The 20,944-nt window shown below is 40.1% G+C and overlaps 1 protein-coding gene across 8 annotated transcripts in view; it reads left to right on the top strand.

The window, feature by feature from the left end:
* LOC139280084 (liprin-alpha-1-like) overlaps positions 1 to 20,944 on the top strand; it is a 150,203-nt gene that overhangs the window by 86,136 nt on the left and 43,123 nt on the right. For 5 of the 8 annotated variants that reach the window (XM_070899587.1, XM_070899590.1, XM_070899585.1 and 2 more), the window contains 8 exons: positions 65 to 211; positions 2,531 to 2,665; positions 6,482 to 6,559; positions 6,884 to 6,967; positions 8,199 to 8,330; positions 8,863 to 8,925; positions 10,178 to 10,269; positions 13,519 to 13,669. In XM_070899587.1, the coding sequence (XP_070755688.1) occupies positions 65 to 211; positions 2,531 to 2,665; positions 6,482 to 6,559; positions 6,884 to 6,967; positions 8,199 to 8,330; positions 8,863 to 8,925; positions 10,178 to 10,269; positions 13,519 to 13,669 (882 nt within the window). The remainder of the gene's footprint in view (positions 1 to 64; positions 212 to 2,530; positions 2,666 to 6,481; positions 6,560 to 6,883; positions 6,968 to 8,198; positions 8,331 to 8,862; positions 8,926 to 10,177; positions 10,270 to 13,518; positions 13,670 to 20,944) is intronic. The other 3 variants (XM_070899584.1, XM_070899589.1, XM_070899588.1) reach the window with 3 other exon arrangements.

Below are 20,944 nucleotides of genomic sequence, written 5' to 3'. Positions count from 1 at the left end.
TGGAGGATGGGTAGGGCGGTGAAAGAGCAATGAATGTTCCTCATGCATGTTCTAATCATAATAGGCTATGGCTCAGAAAGATGATATGGAGGAAAGAATAACAACTCTTGAAAAACGCTACCTCAATGCACAACGTGAATCCACATCTGTACATGATCTCAATGATAAACTTGAAAATGAACTCGCCAATAAAGATGCTATGTACATACAGGTACTTTTATAAATTGAAAATCAAGTGCTCCCAGATTATACTGTTCATATTTCTATCTATTTGTAATAAAAAATTGAGGGAAGACAAAATTATACAGGACAGTGCTCAAAATGAGGATGCTGCATGTTTAAAACAATATAATGGCTTTATACCCAGGAAGTTAATTTGAGGCTGAAGGTGATAAGCAAATAATTATTTCTCTGTGCGCAACCTTAAATACACACAGCTGTTTCAATACTGGAACAAACATTATGCTTCAGCTGCTCTTTCTAACTGAATATTAGGAAGAAGAATGCTGTCAGTTTTCATTACAACAGAATGGACCCCTGGCTTTTTGGCTTGAGTTTTGCAACCCTACGCAAAAAGATCCAGTTAATTTATTTAGACAGTTTTTCAAATATCATCAGCATGTGTTTGAGCACTGAAAGGAATAGAATATAAATTTCTATGGTCAATGCAGATTCAGGACTTTTTAGTGTTAACTTTATCTAAATGCTTGCTGCAGTGCTGTCATTTGACAGATATTGCATTAGTAGTTAAATTTAAACACATTTGTCCTTTACTGGAAATGTTTTTTTTACTGTCTTGTACTATTGCATTTCTCGTGATGGATTTTTAAAATTTGTAATGGGGTCAGTTGGGCAATCGAATGAACACAAATTTGACAGTAATTTAAAACTACTTCATCAATTTTTAGTCATGCTTGATGTTTATTGTACCAAAATTGACAATAAATTGACGGGTAACTCGCTGTATATATTTCCCTTTTGACCATAGACTAAGATAAAAAGAAAAATCTGGAAATAAAACAAAACAAAACTGATGGGCATACACGACTGATCGGTCAGCATCAATAAAGATTTTTTTTAAAGGCCATTGGTGTTTTGGGTGTGTTCCCTTTATCAGGGGTTCTGATGAAAGGATACACCTGAAATGTCAGTAACTTTTTTTTTCTCGTTCCAGAAGCTGTTCAGCATTTTCTATGTTTATTGAAAATTGTAGGTGTGCCCAGAAATAGTAAAATACATCTCGGTCTGATGTCTCGCAAGCTTGCAGTTTTACTGCTGAGCAAGCGGAGCTAACCATAAAACAACCTGCTGTTAATATTGCACTGGAAGTTTAACCCTTGGAGGACTGCTGAACCTTTCTGAAATAGAACAGTTTCTTGTATATTCTGACTTATTTTTAATTACGGCTACAATGTAATTCACTTTTGCTTTATCTTGGGCACAATGCAGAATACTACTCGGGCTCAGAATAAAGGCTCAACTCTTTTATTCTATACTTTCTTTCTGTTTTGAGTAAAAATCTGCTGTGGTGCAGTAGAAGAGTTAACCAAATTCAACCAAATGCATGACAAAGGGGATCTGTTTTAAAAACATAAGAAATAGGAGCAGTATTAGGCCATTTGGCCCCTCGAGCTTGTTCTGCCATTCAATAAGATCATGAGTCTCCTATAGTTCAAGAATTTTTCTATCTTGGCCTTGAATAAATTCAATGACCCAGCTTCCACAGCTCTCTGGGGTCGAGAATTCCAAAGATTCACGACCCCCAGAGAAGAAATTCCTCCTTATCTCCGTCTTAAATGGGTGACCCCTTATTCTGAAACTATGCCTCCTAGATCTAGATTCCCCCCTCAGCATCTACCCTGTCAAGCCTCCTCTGAATCGTACATGTTTCAATAAGATCACCTCTCATTCATCTAAACTCCAATGAGTACAGGCCCAACCTGCTCAACTTTTCCTCATAAGACAACCCCCTCATCCCAGGAATCAAACGAGTGAACTTCTCTGTACTGCCTCCAATGCAAGTATACCCCTCCTTTTGTTTTATATATGGGAAAAGACAAAAATTCTCCATCTAATAAAGGGGGTTGGGGGGAAGTAACTGGTGCATTGTAGAGTGGAGAGTTCACCAGGGCACTGGAAGAATTCCCTGTTCTTCGAATAGTGATATAGAATCTTTTACGTCACCCAGAATGAGGTAACGGGGGCCTCGGTTTGATACTCGGTTTAAAGGTAGTGCATCTGGCAATCCCTCAATACTAAAGTTCCAGCTTGGACTATGTGCACAGGTCCTGGCATGGTGCTTGAAACCACACCCTCTGACTCCGATGAGAACTCTTATCACTAAACCAAGCTGACACATATTGAAGTGGCATTACCTGATCTACCGCACGCCATGCTCTCCCTTTACTTCAGCACTTGGGTTTTATCCAATCTGAATTGAAGTGAATTTCTGTAATGCTGTAAAGAATGCTATAACTTATTCTGAAGTTGAGATGACAATGTTGTTCATCGTTTAAATTTGAAAATTTAGAGTGAAGAGAAGAATCGTCAGTTGCAAGAACGGCTGGAATTGGCTGAACAAAAGCTGCAGCAAACTCTCCGAAAGGCAGAAACACTACCAGAAGTAGAAGCAGAGTTGGCACAGAGAGTGGCAGCACTTACAAAGGTAGAACATGAAATCTCCAGTGGGCTTTAAGCTTAGAGACCATGTTTAGATCACAGAATTAAAGTGAATCAAATAAGCAGAAAACTGTCTCCCAAAGATGATGTCCAATGTTAAACAGGATGATCAGTTTTTTTTAATGCATTTTTTAACCTGTTGTTATACATGTTGAGTAATGAATTTTGAAAATTCAAAATCTAGGAACTGTATTGGGATTTCACCTTTTTAAAAAAAAATATATATATATATATATATTTAGCTGCGTTGGAAACAATGACATTTCAGAAGTCACAACCAATCTAGCCTGTTTTAGGGTGCGTGACTCGATAACTTTCAAATCATTGCTGGTGGGAACCTAGGCTCTAATGGTAAGTGAAAGATGTTTGCTGCTTGATGCTCAGGTACCAAAGGATATTTCTATTATGAGATTTGTAAAATACAGGTTATTGAGCTTTTGCGTTAGATCTTGGAGCTCAAATACTGTTGTTCATACCCATTGGATGTAAATTAGTGCAGAAACATCTTTGCTTCTAGATTTCTTTTGGTAGGAAGAATAGGGAGGTCACTTATTACTTGGAGGGTGCAAGTCTGGGTGTGATAGAAGAACAAAGGGATCTCGGAGTACAAATACATAAATCACACAGTTGCGACACAGGTTAGCAAGGCCATAAAAGAAAGCAAACGATGCACTAGGGTTTATTTCTAGAGGGATAGAATTTTAGGGTAGGGAAGTTGTGCTGAGCCTGTATCGAACCTTGGTTGGACCACACTTCGAGTACTGCGTACAGTTCTGATTGCCATATTATAGAAGGGATGTGGGAGCACTGGAGAGGGTGCAGAGACGATTTGTAAGGATGATACCAGAAATGCAAGTGTAAAGATTGAACAAGCTGGGTGTCTCTTCTCTTGGAAAAAGGAGGGCTGAGAGGTGATGATTATGAAAGGTTTTGATAGGGTGGATACAGAGAGAATGCTTCCACTTGTGGGAAAGAGCATAACTAGAGGCCATCAATATACGATAGTCACCAGAAATCCAATAGGGAATTCAGTAGAAAATGATTTACCGTAAGAGTGATGAGAATGTGAAACCTGCTACCACAAGGCGTGGTTGAAGTAAATAGCCGAGATGCATTTAAAGGGAGGCTAGACAACATGAGGGCGAAGGGAATAAAGGGTCATGCTGATAGATTTAGATGAGGCAAAATGGGAGGAGGCTCGAGTGGAGCATAAATGCCGGCATGGACGAGTTGGGTCAAATGGCCTGTTTCTGTGTCATATATCCTGTGCATTCTGAGAACTAGCAACCACAAGCATATCACTACCTCTCCTACCCAAAATGAAGGAAGGAAAAACAATCGCTATGTCAATAACATCAATAAGCATCCACTACTTTCAACATTTACTTCCTCCACCAATGACGCACCGTGGCTGCAGTGTGTACTATCTACAAGATACACTGCAGCAACTCACCAAGGCTTCTTCGACAGCACCTCCCAATCCCACGACCTCTACCACCTAGAAGGACAAGGGCAGCAGGTGCATAGGAACACCATTACCTTCAAGTTTCCCTCCAAGTCACACACCATCCTGACTTGGAAATATATCGCCGTTCCTTCTTCATCGCTGGGTCAAAATCTTGAAACTCCCTTCCTACAATAGCTGAACACTATTGTAAATTTTCCCATTATCTTCCCCAACCATCCATCCCAAACCTATAATCGTGTGTCTCCTAAAATTACTGACCTGGAACTGATTGTTCTTGTGACCTTGGCCTGCCTTTTAAGTTTCAGTCATGGACGCATACTTGCCTTCTACAGTATCTGGCTAGCAAAACCTGAGCTTCATTCTGCATTTCTACCAAAAATAGTGTTGCAGATTGTTGATCTGATAATTACATAGGATCTAAGGCACAGCAACGGGCAATTCGGTCCAACCTGTCCATGCCGGCATTTATGCTCCACTCGAGCCACCTCCCACTCTATTGGCATAACCCTCTATTCCCTTCTCCTTCATATGTTTATCTAGCTTCCCCTTAAATGCATCTGTACTATTTGCCTCAACTACTCCCTTGGTAGCGAGTTCCACATTCTTACCACTCTGGGTAGAACTTTTTCCTGAATTCCCCATTTGATTTCTTGATGATTATCTTATATAGATGGTCTCTAGTTTTGCTCTTCTCCACTCATAGAAACACGTGATACTGAGTTACTGTGTATAGGCAAAGTGAAAAATCTCTAGTCCAGTCAGCTGCTTCTGTCCTGTGGAAGCCAGACATCATCAACTAATGAACAACTATAGGTTGTGACACATTTCAGAATTTTTGGCAATTGGGCCACGGAAGGATTTTATTGCCCTTTCTAAAGAAATTATGATAAATTCACAGAAAATCTATTTATGGGAAATGCAGATTAGAAATCTGGTTAAGTGTATACCCAGAAGGACGATTTTTGAACTCAAACTTGAGACAGTGCAAGTCGTTTAAATATTCCTGTAAACATGTGCACTCATTATGTAGAACAGACTAATTCATTTGAGGAAAGGGAGGGTAGTTGCTGGGAGGCTCACTGAGTAGGTCAGTAACCGGTTTGATTGGCAGCTCAATTGGCCAAAACTTGAACACAGGAAGCTGAGAGATGGTCAGAGTTTTAGCCCTTGATTTCTTGTCCAGAATGGAAACAAAGAACGCAGAAACACATGGAAGTAGAAATTGGTCCCTGTTATGCTTGTGTTACAGGCTTAAAATAAGTGCAATAAGCCCCAATTTTGGGGACCAATATCCGGCCTGAAATTGGATCAGGCAATTTTGGGGAATCTGGGGTGGCCACCTAAAACAGCCATTAGGCTCCTCTTATACCTTCAGAGAAATTGGACTGCCCTGAGCAGAATAGGCCTTGGGCCTGCTAAGGTTTTCTAGACATTGATGCGGCCTAGCTAGGTTAAAAAAATATTAATTGATTTGGTGGCAGAAGAAGCAGGAGTGCTCTTCCAGGCGACACAGCATTCCTGATGGCCATTGCCGGCTGCGATCTGCCTCCCTCCTCTCCCATTGCCCCCTCCCCGGGGACTCGCCTGAGGCCCGAAAGTCGCTTCTTCAGTCAAGCAAGCTGCATGTGGAGGCACAACAGGTGCCTGCAGCTCGCTGCAAGTATTGAGGCCCAATGACCAATTTTTCATGATCCTCAGTCTTTGGGGACAGGGAACAATCCCTGTGCCCATTTGCTGCTTGATGGCTGACATGACCTGGAGGTGTGTGGAAAATCTGGTAAGGATGACTGGCATGGTGAGCAAGAGTGTCTACTCTATTGAAGTTCAGAGATTTTATACATGTGTGTAATTTGAAGGTTTACTGTCATTGCAGTATTCTATTTAATAATTTTGAACATCTTTTGATGTAAGTGATGCTTAACCACGATTATTTTTCTTTAATATACTGTACAACAAAATCTGTTTTTTAAATGTAAAATTGTCTTGATGTGTATAGGTTAAGTTCGTCACACTAAACACTTATTTTTTTAATAATTTTTCCATTCATATTCAAAAAGTGGTTTTAATCTATGCATAATTCTGAGTCAGCTTGTTGAAGCTTATGTATTTTTTTCACATCTATATACATAACATTATATCCATGTATCCTGTCTCTTCATATGTATGTACTTGTGCCCATATATCTTTCCATTTCATACCAGCAAAGCATTTCTTGATAAACTACTTGTACCTTTTTTAAATTGGGATTCTTCTGCATCCATTTTCCCTGCTCATATAGTAGTTTTAACAATAGTAACCTTTCTGCTGTTTCCTGTACCTTTTTGCCTTTCTTAGTCTGATCCTTCCCTTTCTTCTGAAGATTCTACTCTTATGGAAGCTAAACTGGTGGAACTGAGCTCCATGCTTAGGAAGGTAGAATATGCAATGTTCCAGTCACTGTTTTATGCTTGCTACTTATGGCCTTCTGCAAACAGTGGCAGTCGAAGCCTTGATCCCATAGGCTGAGCTTGCTGAGCATTTAAACTTCAAATGTGCACCCGGCGATTTAAAGCACCATTGAGCTTCTGTCATAAATTTCATAAAGTGCCGCTTACACCAGGCTTTTGTGAGACCACTGGCTGAAGCTTAACACTAAAGTGGAACTGAGCTTCTTGGAAGACTTGCAATTTTCATAAGATTTATTATTTCCAAGCTCAATCTTTGCAATATTATAACTATTATTTATTTATTTGTCAGGCGGAAGAAAGGCATGGAAACATTGAAGAAAGGTTACGGCAGTTGGAGGCACAGCTCGAAGAAAAGAATCAAGAATTGCAACGAGTATGTTGATTGGGGTTTCCATGTTACGATTTGTAGAATCTAAAATGATAAATCCGATGAAACGCCAAACACTGAATCTTGTGCAGCTTGTACTATGGTGTATGGATTCTGTTGCATCTTCATAGATAAAAATCACAAAATGGAACTTTCAATATTAAATATATATATAAAATCAGCTATTTCCCACCTCGAAAAAGATAGCAAATTAATTTTAATCCCCAGTAAAGAAGTGGCGGATGGGAATCTTATGTCTCAGCGCTGCTCGTATGACTTTCTTGAACTGTTGTAATCCCTGTGCTGGTCGTGCTCCTAAAACTTCTCTAAATTTGAAATGAGTTATATACTCTTATTTTTTTTCAACTGCAAATTTAATTGTGCCTCTTATTTCTTAAGGCGCTGCATATTGCAATTTAAGGAATAAAAGTCCTAAACGGTCTAATTCTCTTTTCTCCTCATTGCCCCCCCACCCTCTCAACACACACAACCCCCAAGGCTGTGTGCCAGTCCACTGGAGTGACAGAAGAGGTAACAAGCCTCTTGTTTTGTGTATGTACAATGCCTGTGCTTGGAAATGGACTTGGGCTGTAGGGTGCCAGGAATGCCCTGTTGTCACCTGCTTAGTCTTGCCACTTATAAAAGCTTTACTCTACTTCTATCTAATAAATATTTGAGAAGTTTTATTTTCAGATTGTTGGTAGATTGGCAATATTAGTTATTCTACCACCAAAATTAATGTTTTCCCACCAATGATTGTCATGCTAGGAGCTATCCACCTATCTTGTTTGTATGTTAAGATCTGATATCGCTTCAATAACAGATTCAATTCAACTTTTAATCAAACTTGACAAGTTTCACAAACTCTGGGTTCCTCTTAAAAATGGCCATGCTGGGAACTTTTTCATTGGACTGTAAATCTGTAAATGTTCTAGGCTTAGAAATATTTCATTAGCTTTTCACTAAACTTGATTCTTTTCTGTATGTGCCAAATACCTATATTTGTTTAAAAAAAAAAACTTTTGGATATAACACAAATACATGTGTGTTCAATACTGGTGTAAAGCTTGTATTCAGATGGACGAGCATATGCTTTTAAAATGAATTAAGCATGTACTTGTGTTTAAAATTAGGTTATTTTTCTCTTCTGTGTAGTGTCTAATGACCATTTGAGTAGTTATTTTTGGGGTTTGGTATGTCTAGTTTTTTTTAATCAATCCATCTATTTATTTAAAAGGCTCGGCAGAGGGAAAAGATGAATGAAGAACACAATAAGCGCTTATCAGACACAGTAGATAAACTCCTGTCAGAGTCCAATGAAAGACTTCAGCTTCATCTCAAGGAAAGAATGTCTGCATTAGAGGAAAAGGTAGTCCATTTAAAAAATATATATATATTATATCTTTGTAGATAGACGTTTTACGTCGCTTGGTGATACGGTATTTTCAGCAAAGTTTGGCTACAGTTCAGAGGGCCATGGTTCAGATACTGAATAGACTTCATATACATTGAAGCTTGGCCATCCATAATTACATTTTTCAGTGTTTCTACCATGTGATTAGAAAGAGAGATTCTTAATGGCCAAGAGAAGAAAATTGGCATAAAGAACCATGTTGCTGCATCCATTAACAGCTGTGATGAAGCCTGTTGCTCAGTCTTCTCCCACTTCTTGGCTGATGAATAGTATGCAGGTCGAAAAACATGAGCAATTTGGGAGATAAAATTATTGATTTGGATAGAAGCAAGATAACTCGAAAAGAAACCTCTCTCCTATCTCATCTATTTGGCATTTTATGCATTATTAATATTTATATTAATTTTGAATTGAAATACCTGTTTAGAATTTCCTGCTGTAATGTTGAACTATCTGGCATAAATTGTCCTGCAAAATATTATTTCAGAATTCCCTTATTCGAGAGCTTGAAAATACAAAGCAGCTGATTGACGAAACACATCACGAGAAGGTAGGTTTCATTTGTAAAGATAAGATTTCTCATTTATTGTATTAACCGCCATCTGATTTATTTCAGCTCTCTCCCTACTCGTTGCCTTGAAGCACACTTTGAAATGTAAATAAGCTGTGCTTCTAATTAAAACTTCATGTCCGTGATTCAGCGTTTTAACTTTATGGAGGAGCTTTCATCTTGTAACTTGTTCTTTATACCTGTAGTTTGGACACAGATCGTAATCATTTAGCATCCTTTAAAATGCATTACGAGGGAAAGTCTTTTTCAAAACAAAAATCCTATTTTACCTGATGGACCTTGCCCAAAATTTCCACAAATAGGTCAGAAAATGAACAATTTCATGGAATATCTTTGCTGCTATCTTGCAGTAGTTGATTTGTAAAGCTGAATTGCAATCTTATTTGCAAGACCCATTTCAACATTTCGGGGGGGAGGAATTGCGTAGTCCCCCATTTGAGGTCGGCAACAGTCGCGAGGCAGGATTTCCTGTGCCAGGCGAGGAAGTCCCACCCCGCGACCTAAATTCGGGTTACCGCCCCCGAGAGCAAGTGGAGCGCAAAATCTGGGTCAGTGAGGGATGCGTAGCACTGCCACGTAGACCGAGCACTCCCCGTCATTAAAGGGGAGGGCCAAGCTGCCGACTCTGCGAGGGAGAAATGATTTCCTTCCTGGATTCCTGGGGTGGGCTGGAAGATTGCAGCACGGACCCCGCGATTCAACATCCAGCAGGCCGTGACTGGTAAGTCGCCCTTTTTTTTTCAAATCGCCACCTCCCCTTTAAATTTCGCCCTGCGCGCAGCCTACAGCCCAGCGGTACTCCATCCCTGAAGCTGTTTCTGGCATCTCCGGGGCGCTACCAAATTTTTGCTCTAGGGCTAAAACGGGTCACTACGCACGGTGGTGACATCGTTGGCGGAGCGGGCGCTACCAGTTACTGCTGCCGCTAAACTCCCGCGGATTTTCCCTGGGGTCGTTAGCCCCTCCGCGCCCAGAGGATAAGTCGTTTGCGTCCCCCGGGTTGCTAACGGGATACATAAACACCCCGAATCTCTCCCCCAAAGATTTTAATTATACAGTGAAACTGGATTATAATTTTTCACATTGTCTTTCATGTGTTTAATGTTAAAGTAGGGTTAAATTTAGATTAAGAATGTATTGGGACTGTCAGTAGATTTCTCTAGACAAATTGCACTACATTTTATATTTTTTAACTGCATTTTTTTTCCAAAAATTATATTTTATATTTCAGGATCAATTGTTGGCTGAAATTGAAAACTCACGAGCTGAAAATGATCAGTGGAGAGTGAAAGCAGCTTCTTTTGGCGATCCTCTGCATCATAGGTATCGTCCAGAAAATACCATTCAATCCACCAATTTGCACAAAATTGTGTAGTTGTATATTTGACACTTCCCTAATTTGTACCATAAGTTTTTCATTTATATCTCGGCTCATGGTTTTTAATCAACTGGAAAATTTTTTTAAATCTAAAAATCACGAATAGAAAAATGCTCTACTATGCAGGCCATGACCATTGCTTTATGCGCAATATTAGCTAATATAAAATAATTATTTTCTGTAGTAGCCGTTCAAGAAATTTAGAGCTAGAAATGGGGCGATTTTTGCGACCGGATTTTTGGTGCTATTTCACCCTTTTTGGCGCAAAACCCAGTCATCAATCAAATTCGGTGATATTTTGCTGCAGTGCTTTCCACGTACCGCTGGGGAGACGAGCACTGCCGTGCCAGAGACCCTAAATAGTGTTTTTGCTAAAAATTTGGGAGTCTCCGCATCCTTAGTCTACGCTCAGAATACCGACAGGGTAAAACCTGTCCTGCAGCCCTGCAGTAAGTATTAAGACCTGCAAAAAAAGGTCAGTTAAAGTTTTTATTAATTTTTTTTTTCAGCGATTCAATAGATGTGTTTTGTGACTTTTTTTTCACTTTTTTGGGGATGTTTTCTCCTCTCTCCCCTCCCCCCCCCCTGCCCAAGGCGCCTCGTGCAATGCCGTTTTTTGCCGCTGCGCAAATTAAAGATTGAATTTCAGGTCTACTAGCGGTAGCAAAGCGGAAACGGTAATTTTGGCAAAAAAATAAAATTTTTCCTGGAAAACAAATTTCTAGCCCATAATGTTCTAAATGTTTTTGATCTCGTATCTTTGGCTTGCCTTTCCTCAACGCGTCAATTTCAAAATTCTTGCCCTCTTGCACTCATCGCTCTATCCCTCACTCTTCCGTGTCCAGTCTACCTCCTTCAATCCTGTGTTCCAGCACACACACCAACTCTGGTCTCCTTTGCATTCCCCACCTCCATCCATTTACCTTTGGCGACAGATCCTTGAACAATTTCTGTCCCAGACACTTGCAGTGCTCTCCCTTAACCTCTTCTGTCGTACTACCTTTTTCGACTCCTTAAAACTTACCTTTTTGGTCTTGCCTCCAAGCACCACCGCCCTGACTCCTCCTCCACCATTGTTTTTGCGAAATGCTTTGGGACTTGCATTTTCATTCACTTAACATGATAAAAGCAGGTTGCTGTATATCCAGGAACATTAAAACACCTCTTCAAAAAGTATAAAGGCAAAAATTACTTTTTCACGTATATCAAATTTGAAAATGATGATACTTGTAAACATTGAGTACCTTGTAGCATGTAGATAAGAAGTAATGGCAGCTCCAATAAGATACAAATTCAGAATTTTTTACTTTTCCTGACCAATGACTTCTCAGAATAAAATGCTGAACAATCCATTTGAATGAGATCCTAAATTTGCTTCATACAATATCAACAAAACACCTCGTGCCTGATTAAGATTCGCATTTAAAATGCACAAACCCAAGAAAAGAGAAGCTAACTTGTACTTTTTTTAAAGACCAAATTGGGCCTTGTTCATTTACATTGATACTTGCATGTCCAAATATTTATGACATTTTGATTGTCCCTTAAAAAGTTTAGTACTTCCCCCTAAACACGCAATTCTTTCCTGGTTTGGGAAGAAGATTTCCAGGTACCATATTTTCCCAACCTGCTAAGGTATTCAGTCGCAAAGAGATAGGCAAAAGTGGTATGGTTTACTCTTTGATTTGTCCCCATGTGAAAGTGCCTATTTGGTCTTAAGTACCTCCTCCTGGCAACTCTGACAAGCTGCTGGACAGAGAAGTGACAAATAAAATATTTCTCCACCATAAATGTCGTAACTTCCAAATTATGTCGACACTTTCAATCTTTCTTTCTTGTATTTATCATCAGTCAGAAAGTTTCCGAAGAAAATGTGGCATCTTTATCCTCATAAGTTATCCCCTCCCTCCTAACGAGAAAACAGGCACTCCTGCTGTTTACTACTACCAATAAAGCAGATAACTGAAGAGCACATTTGCTGTGTCTCCAGTCCAGGCTGACGCGCAAGTCTGAGCCGGTCATGCCGCAGGAGGAAGCAAAAGTTAGGGATAGAATCATGGACTAGTACAGCACAGAAGGAGGTCATTTGGCCCATCGATTCTGCACCGACTCTTTCTCACTCCTCTTCGCTCTAGAATTAGTTTGAATTCCGATTTGCACTGCACAAGTTTAGCATCCATGTCAAGTGATTTTGATTTCACACTGAAAGCTAAGCTTGTTGTGTAAATGCATACTAAATCCGCAGTAGGCATTGCTGCCTTCAGCGTGTTTTATTGAGAGATTTGTACAGTACACAGTCTTCAAAGCTGCAAATTGAGGCCTACTTGGAGAATGGCCATGTCAGTGTTTGTTTGCAAATCTGTAACCATGTGAACACTGAGCTGAAATGATCATATGCAAGAATACTGATTTGAAAATTACCAATGAATACAGTGCATTTCATTGACAAGTATTATTTAAGAGCAAAACATTTGTAATGAAAGGAAAACTGCCAGTTGCGGCTGAGCTCTCTGCCCCAGGAATGCATGGTAGTTATTTTGGTGCCGAAGCCAACAGGCTCTGTGGGGTTTTTCATCCTGCATGCCAGGAGCATGAATTCATAAAATCTACCCTTTAATCTGCTGTCTTGCATGTTTAGTACAAAAAACATAATGTATGTATAAAAAAAAAACCTACCCATATCCCACATTCAATCCTCTGTTAATGCTTGAAGTAGCTGTTTTGTAATTGCAGCGTGACTTTCATGATCACATCAGACTGATCCTCCTGCACACACTGCTGTTTTACAAAAAGTATTCTTTTGTGTCTTCCTCTCTCCCCTCTGCTCCACCATCAAAGCGGGATACCAACTCATTCAGTTACCCTTATAAAATATATAGAAAAGTTGCTACAAAGTCCTCCATAGTTCTTATGTGGGTTTTTTTCACATAAGGACTACTCAATTTGTAATCAATATATTTGATATTACTGGAGATTCCAATTAATTAATTATCATCTAACAAAATGTTTTTGTTTATTACTCAGAAGTATAAGTTCAGTACTTCCAGCAGGGAGCCTCGCTCAATGGGAATGTGGGTTGGAGACGTCGTCTTGATGTTGTTCTATCCCCAATGTGCGAGACTCCCTGCTGGATGCAGATCACTGAATTTATCCAAAAATGTATAACCAATGTTGAATGTGTTTTTTTTTCCTAGCAGGCCACATTTAAGTAGTACCTCCGATTTTAGGTACCCATTAACATCTACATCTGAGGTAGATAATCATCCAGATTCATACAGCAGCACATCAGTATTACGTAGAACTCAGAAGGGCCGCTTAGCAGCTTTACGAGATGAACCTTCAAAGGTAAAATTTTTCGCTTTATTCTTGTGTGGAATGTTCTACTTTTGGCCGTTTCATCTTTAACCTTTTGGGGACATAATGCATGCATCCAACACTAAGAAATGGGGGGGGTCGATTTTAACCCTACTTGCCCAGCAAAAACTGGGTGGTTAAAAAAGAGCAAGTTTCTTACTGCTCTGGAGCGTAACCTTTTTGCGTCATTTTGGATTTTACCCTGCGGGTGGATGAGACACCCATTTTGAAGCAGACGGGCCTTCTGAATACAAATCTATTTCTTATTGCATCAATGGGAGCCTGATTGCTTTTTAACTGGGCAGCCGGCTGAACCATGTCTGAAGCTGGTCGGCAGACATGAGGCCCTGCAAGGTAGCTGTAAAAATTTTCTTTGTTGGGTGCAGGAGTGTTCCTCCGAACCCTGCAAGGAAAGTCGGAAACCTCCCCTGCCCCGGACTCTCCCTCCCCTCCTCTCCCTACTCACGAAACGTCCTCCCTACCACTTGTGTGGAAGATGGTTAAGGGGCGCCCATTCTTTCACTACTGGCAACTGCTCTGTATCCTTTGCACTTCTTGGCGAGGTGGGGAATCAGCTGCATTTAAATGAAACTCTGGAGTTAAAATGCCCCAAGTCTGAAACTTAGGCCAACACTCACCCCGTCCTGCCCACTCGAAATACACTCGGGGTTAAAATTAATGACAGTAATTGTATAAATCTGCATTACATTACGTTAAGGTCCTTACAAAAGGTGCACAACCAAATAAAATAGTTTTTATTTTAAGGTCTGTGCTACTCTGGGTACATCAAAACTCCAAACCGAAGTGATACTTCCATTCTGGTGTGACTGTAATGCATCTTCTCATTTTCTTCCTTTGTTTTGTGAAATGGAGAAAAGAAAGAATGAGGAGGGGGGAAGTAACAAAGATAAAATGCAGAAAAAGAGAAGAATAAATTTGGCAAAATGGAAAAAGTAGCAACTTGAATAAAGTAAAGAATGGAAGGGGAAAATTGGCACTCCATATTTACAACCCAGTAACTCAGCAATATTGGTGAAATATTGGCCCGGAAATTGCGGGCAACGGCGATTGCTGCTGACCTCGGAAGAAAGATGCCCTCAAAGATCTCGCAATCTCTGTGGCAAAGACTTTAGCCTTCTCGACCTTAATTTGACTGTAGCTCTGTAAAAAGGGGATCTTGAGCTTTTAGAGCAGCAGTGATGTTATCAAGATGTCTATGCAGGTAATCATATTGAAGAATTCTCAGTCAGCAAACCAGGAAATAAAAAGCACTGATTATCATTTCACTTTTGAAAAATTTTAGAGAGAAATAAAGATTGGGACATACACGTGGGATTAAGGACGAAGCTGAAATATCAAACAAATTAGTCTTTCGGAACCAAAACATTTTTTCAGAAGTCAATACACTTCCAACAAGGCATAACTTTTTATGGGGTGTTGAACAACGATACTAGATCAGAAAAACTTAAATTTCTGTCAGTTCAACTGATTTCATTGATTGTCGGCTATGGGAAGTTATTAAATTATTTTAAATTCATTCAGTATATAGGGCTCAAGTTTCAGCCCCCCCGCTAGAACGGCGCACATCGGAGAGGCCCGCCTAATTTGTCGAACAAAAATTGCACCGAATACTTATCTTGCGATTCTCCGATATCTGTAGGCCCGTTTCCAGTTCGGCGCAGCACAGTAGGAGCTGGCTGCAGCCCTGCGCCAAAAACAGTGCCGGCAGCTGCGCGCGTGCACAATAGCTCCTCGCCCTCCCAGCGTGTCCTGTCTCCGGGTGACGATCCTATCCCTGGCCAAAGGGACGTTGCCCCTATCCCTGGCCGAGTGGCCTGACACATGTTACCTCGGCGATGGCGGGGCCCGCCCGTCCGGCATCTCGATGGGGGTGGGCTGCGCCTGAAGTTCTCCGTGGCAAGCGGCGGGGCCTGCCTGTCCTGCATCTCGCTGGGGCCCGAAGTCCTCCATGGCGGCCCGTCGTCATCATCGGGTCCCGTTCAGCCCTCTACCCAACCCCCCGGTCCTCCCCTCTCTCTCTCTCTCTCTTTCTCTCTCTCTCTCTCTCTCTCTCTCTCTCTCTCTCTCTCTCTCCCCCCCGCCGCCTCTCCAACCGACCCCCTCTCTCTTTCCCCCCTTCCCTCGCTGTCAGAGACACTGGGGGGGGGGGGCTGTCCCAGCATGCTGTTGGAGGGCTCCCAGTGCTGAAGTAGGTAAGTAAAAAGTTAATTCTTTATTTATTGATTTTTTTTGATTGATTTATTACATTTATTGACTTATTTATCATTGATGATGGCTCTATTTGTAAAAGTGAAGTGTTTAATGCTTGTAAACCCCGCCCCCGCCCCCCCCCCCATCTCTCGTTCCCTACGCCTGATTTATAAATGTAGGCAAGGTTTTTCTGAGCGTACAAAAATCTACACTTACTCCAAACTAACTTAGAATGGAGTAAGTTTTCACTGCCTAAACTTGCAAAACAGGCGGAAGTGGCTGGACATACACGTGGGATTAAGGACGAAGCTGAAATATCAAACAAATTAGTCTTTCGGAACCAAAACATTTTTTCAGAAGTCAATACACTGTTAAAACCCCAGTTACGCCTCTTCCAACAAGGAAAAAAAATCTCTTCTAAAATGAAACTATTCTAACTCACTAGAACTGGAGCAAACTAAATGCCAAGAATTGCAATTTCTAAGATGCTCCATTCTAAACTAGTTGCTCCAAAAAAAATAGGAGCCCTCAGGCTGAAACTTGAGCCCATAGACAGTTTGTGTTGCTCTGTAATTGATGTATACATAATTAGATACTTACTTCCAACAAACAGATGGCCACTCATAACAGTGGGTTGATTCTGTGGTAATTCTACTTACCTGTAATCATGCCTAATGTCTCATTGAAACATGCAACTAATGTATACCATTTAAGTAACTTTAGGTGTATTCAAATGATAATGCACTTGTATTTTTGTTTTCTGTTTCCTGCTGCTTTTCTGATGGATTTCTGCAGCATGTAAGTTTGCGTCCCATGTGTTGAGTGCAAAAGTTTTCAATCCCAGATTCTTTCAAAAGTGCCACTTGTCAAGTAACAATGTTTTAACTATTTTCTGTTTAAAGTAGGACTTGTTTGGTGACTTTTCACTTTAATTTACCAAAATTCCCTGGATTCTGGGGAGGTCCCAGCAGATCGGAAAACTGCAAATGTAACACCCCTATTTTTTTTTTAAAAAGAGGAGGCAGACAAAAACCAGGAAACTATAGACCAGTTAGCCTAACATCTGTGGTTGGGAAAATGTTGGAGTCCATTATTAAAGAAGCAGTAGCAGGACATTTAGAAAAGCAAAATTCGGTCAGGCAGAGTCAGCATGATTTATAAAGAAGTCATGTTTGACAAATTTGCTGGAGTTCTTTGAGGATGTAATGAACAGGGTAGATGAAGGGGAACCAGTGGATGTATTTGGACTTCCAGAAGGCATTTGACAAGGTGCCACATAAAAGGTTCCTGCACAAGATAAAAGTTCACGGTATTGGGGGTTAGCATGGATAGAGAGTTGGCTAACTAACAGAAAATAGAGTTGGGGTAAATGGTTCATTCTCTGGTTGGCAACCAGTAACTAGTGGGGTGCCGCAAGGATCAGTGCTGGGACCCCAACTATTTACAATCTATATTAACGACTTGGAAGAAGGGACTGAGTGTAACGTAGCCAAGTTTGCTGACTATATAAAGATGGGAGGAAAAGCAATGTGTGAGGAGGACACACAAAATCTGCAAAAGGACATAGACAGGCTAAGTGGTCAAAAAATTGGCAGATGGAGTTTAATGTTGGAAAGTGTGAGGTCATGCACTTTGACAGAAAAAAAATCAAAGAGCAAGTTATTATTTAAATGGAGAAAGATTACAAAGTGCTGCAGTACAGCGGGATCTGGGGGTACTTGTGCATGAAACACAAAAGGATAGTATGCAAGTACAGCAAGTGATCAGGAAGGCCAATGGAATCTTGGTCTTTATTGCAAAGGGGATGGAGTATAAAAGCAGGGAAGTCTTGCTACAGCTATACAAGGTATTGGTGAGGCCACACCTGGATTACTGCAAGTAGTTTTGGTTTCCATATTTACGAAAGGATATATTTGCTTTGGAGACAGTTCAGAGAAGGTTCACCAGGTTGATTCAGGAGATGAGGGGGTTGACTTATGAGGAAAGGTTGAGTAGGTTGGGTCTCTACTCATTAGAATTCAGAAGAATGAGAGGTGATCTTATCGAAATGTATAAGATTATGAGGGGGCTTGACGCGGTGGATGCAGAGAGGATGTTTCCACTGATGGGGGGAGACTAGAACTAGAGGGCATGATCTTAGAATAAGGGGCCACCCATTTAAAACTGAGATGAGGAGAAATTTCTTCTCTCAAGGTTGTAAATCTGTGGAATTCGCTACCTCAGAGAGCTGTGCAAGCTGGAATAAATTTTAGACAGTTTCTTAAACGATAAGGGGTAATGGGGAGCGGGCAGGGAAGTGGAGCTGAGTCCATGATCAGATCAGCCATGATCTTATTGAATGGCGGAGCAGGCTTGAGGGGCCGTATGGCCTACTCCTGCTCCTATTTCTTATGTTTTTATGTTTTCCATTATTTATCATTATGAATAGCAGACTTGTGTTCAGAGAAAAATAAATCTAACATTCCACAATAACTGATGCCTTTCTGTGTCAATCTAAAGTAGAAGTCTGGAATGTGTCCAAAGGCATCGCATCTTCCAAATTTCTAGATCAAAATATCCTGATTAACTCACATTTTGAAGGAAAAAAAATAATGAATCATAAACCACTCACTGTTAAACAAACATGACATTTAGCTCGAGTCCCATTGACTTTAAACATATCCATCAAAAACCATATGTAAAAATTAATTGCATCTTATTACTAGATTTTGCTTTTATTCAGAAGCTATGAAAAGGCTGCCAATCAACGAACAGCTACTATGCTAAAGCTAACCGAACTGTGGAATTTTCTTCACATCTTTGGAGCTTTCATGTTGTATCTCTATGTACCCTACTACTAAGCCCTACAAATTAAGTTTATACTATCAAAATACATCAATTTAATTAGAGTTTTAAGAAAAATTAAGCTTACCCAAAATTATAAATGTTGCCATTGTATTTGAGGTGTCCTTGGGCCTTGGGGTTTGATCTGCACCATACCTACAGCTTGGATCTTTCAAGTCGCCTTCAGTTGTTGGAAATTCTAGCCTCAGAGAGAAATGCAAGAAATAATAAACTTGTATAAAGCATTGGTTAGGTCACAGCCTGTGTGCAGTTTTAGACACCCTACTATATGAAGGACATTGAAGACAACAAATTCACCAAAATAATTCAAGAATGGGAAACTATAGCATTGAGTATAGACTCCAGGTATTGGAACTAAATCTACTGGAGCAAAAAAGTGTCCAAAGGAGATTTAGTGGGGTTTTTAAAGCTATGAAAGGCTTTCAAAGAGTCAATAGGGAAAGATTTTTTTTTACAGATTGCGCCATTAAATAAAACTGCTGGGTTGGAGGTGTTTGGTATAAGATTTCTTTTGTCATTGAGGGGAACTGATGTTTGCACTGGATCCCAAGTTGGATGTTTCTGAGGTATTATGATGCTTCACTAAGTCATTATGGTTGAAATCAGTTTTCGGCCTGGATCTTGGCAAATGACCACCTGTTAATACAAGTGAAGTTTCGTTGGCTTAACCATGGGACAAAAACCTTCTTGATGCGGCACTGTGCCAACATCGGCCTCGGCAAGTGCTGTAAATCCAGCGTAGGAGGAAAGGGACAGAAAAAAAAATCTTTATAGCGTATATACCTCAAGAAGGATGGAAGGGTTTTGAGGAAACGAATAAACAAATTACACTTCCATATTAAACAAATACTGTAAATCCACCATAGGAGACAGGGCAAAAAATACTTTATAATATAAAACACTGAGAAAGGGTTTTTGGGGAGGAAAAGCAAACATCTTAAGCAAGTTTTGTAAGGTAGTAAATAGTATTACACTGTACATATTACGTTGCGAAGGCCCGATTTCTTTCAGTGTCAGTGATGTAATAATTTTACCTCATGTTGGCCGTGATATTACTTAAGTAAATTTGTTGTATTACAGCGATGGGCGAGCCATTGACAGGTTTAGGCTGAAGCGGGAGCATGGTATACATCAGGAACCAGGTTCCAGGCTATCTGAATATCTTTGAAGAAGGAAAAGACTTGCATTATGATCAACTAATTTCGGACGTTCTTTTCTAACCGTAGCTGAACTATATAGCCGGGCTCGATAACTTCACGTCTGTCTGTAAAATAACTGTCAGAACCAGACTGTTGGAAATAACCCCATCTAAATTCTCTTCAGAAGAAAATGAAATGTGTCACATTGCATGTTTGGAATGACAGTAGTTTAGGTTCCTGTAATGTTTAAAAGATGTTGAAGATTTGGATTTTTTTTTTTTAAAAAGAACAATTTGCCATCTCTTGCCCCCTGCACAATTTGTAGCCCATGAGAGTATTTATTGGACACATGAAACCTGTTTATTCACACTTGGATCTGGATATCATTGCAATCTTCTAATCATGTAGCCTATAATAATGCATGTCTCACAGTACATGACCAGTGCAACTTCTACCCCTCGTCATTTAATGTCCAAATTACACCCACTTCATCTAATCCTAAAGTAAAATTTGCCTATTCTTTCCATTTCCAAGCTTAACTAAAATGTGTCTACATTTGTGTGCGCGATCGATTCTAAAAGTAGATGATTAAGCTGTTTATATCAATACTTTGAATTAGAAAGCATATTTTATTGCAATAAAAATAAAACTTTCTGAATTGATTCTTTTGAAAGAGGTGCAGAATTCAATTTTAACTTCTATAATAATTGACCAATAATTTCTTATGGTATTAATAATCATTATGGATCTTTATCATACTTTTAAAGACATGGGCCCTTTTTCCCAATTACTTGAGTTGTGATTTATTTGCAACATTTTGTTTAAAGTAAACACTCCCAAAAAGCTGTTGATGCCGGGGGTCAATTAAAAATTTTGAAACTGAGATTGACGGATTTTTGTTCGGCATGGGTGTGAAATGTCACGGAACCAAGGCAGGTAGATGGATTAAGATACAGATCAACTATGATCTCACTGAATGGCGCAACAAGCTCCAGGGGCTGGATGGCCTGCTCCTGTTCCTATTTCATGTTTGCGTATTTCGGTTTCTTGTTTTCTGAGCGTATTGCATTAC

The sequence above is a fragment of the Pristiophorus japonicus genome, chromosome 14, assembly GCF_044704955.1.
Source record: "Pristiophorus japonicus isolate sPriJap1 chromosome 14, sPriJap1.hap1, whole genome shotgun sequence".
NCBI lineage: Eukaryota > Metazoa > Chordata > Chondrichthyes > Pristiophoridae > Pristiophorus > Pristiophorus japonicus.
The sequence above is the reverse complement of the archived record's forward strand: the minus strand, read 5'-3'. Positions and strand labels throughout refer to the sequence as shown.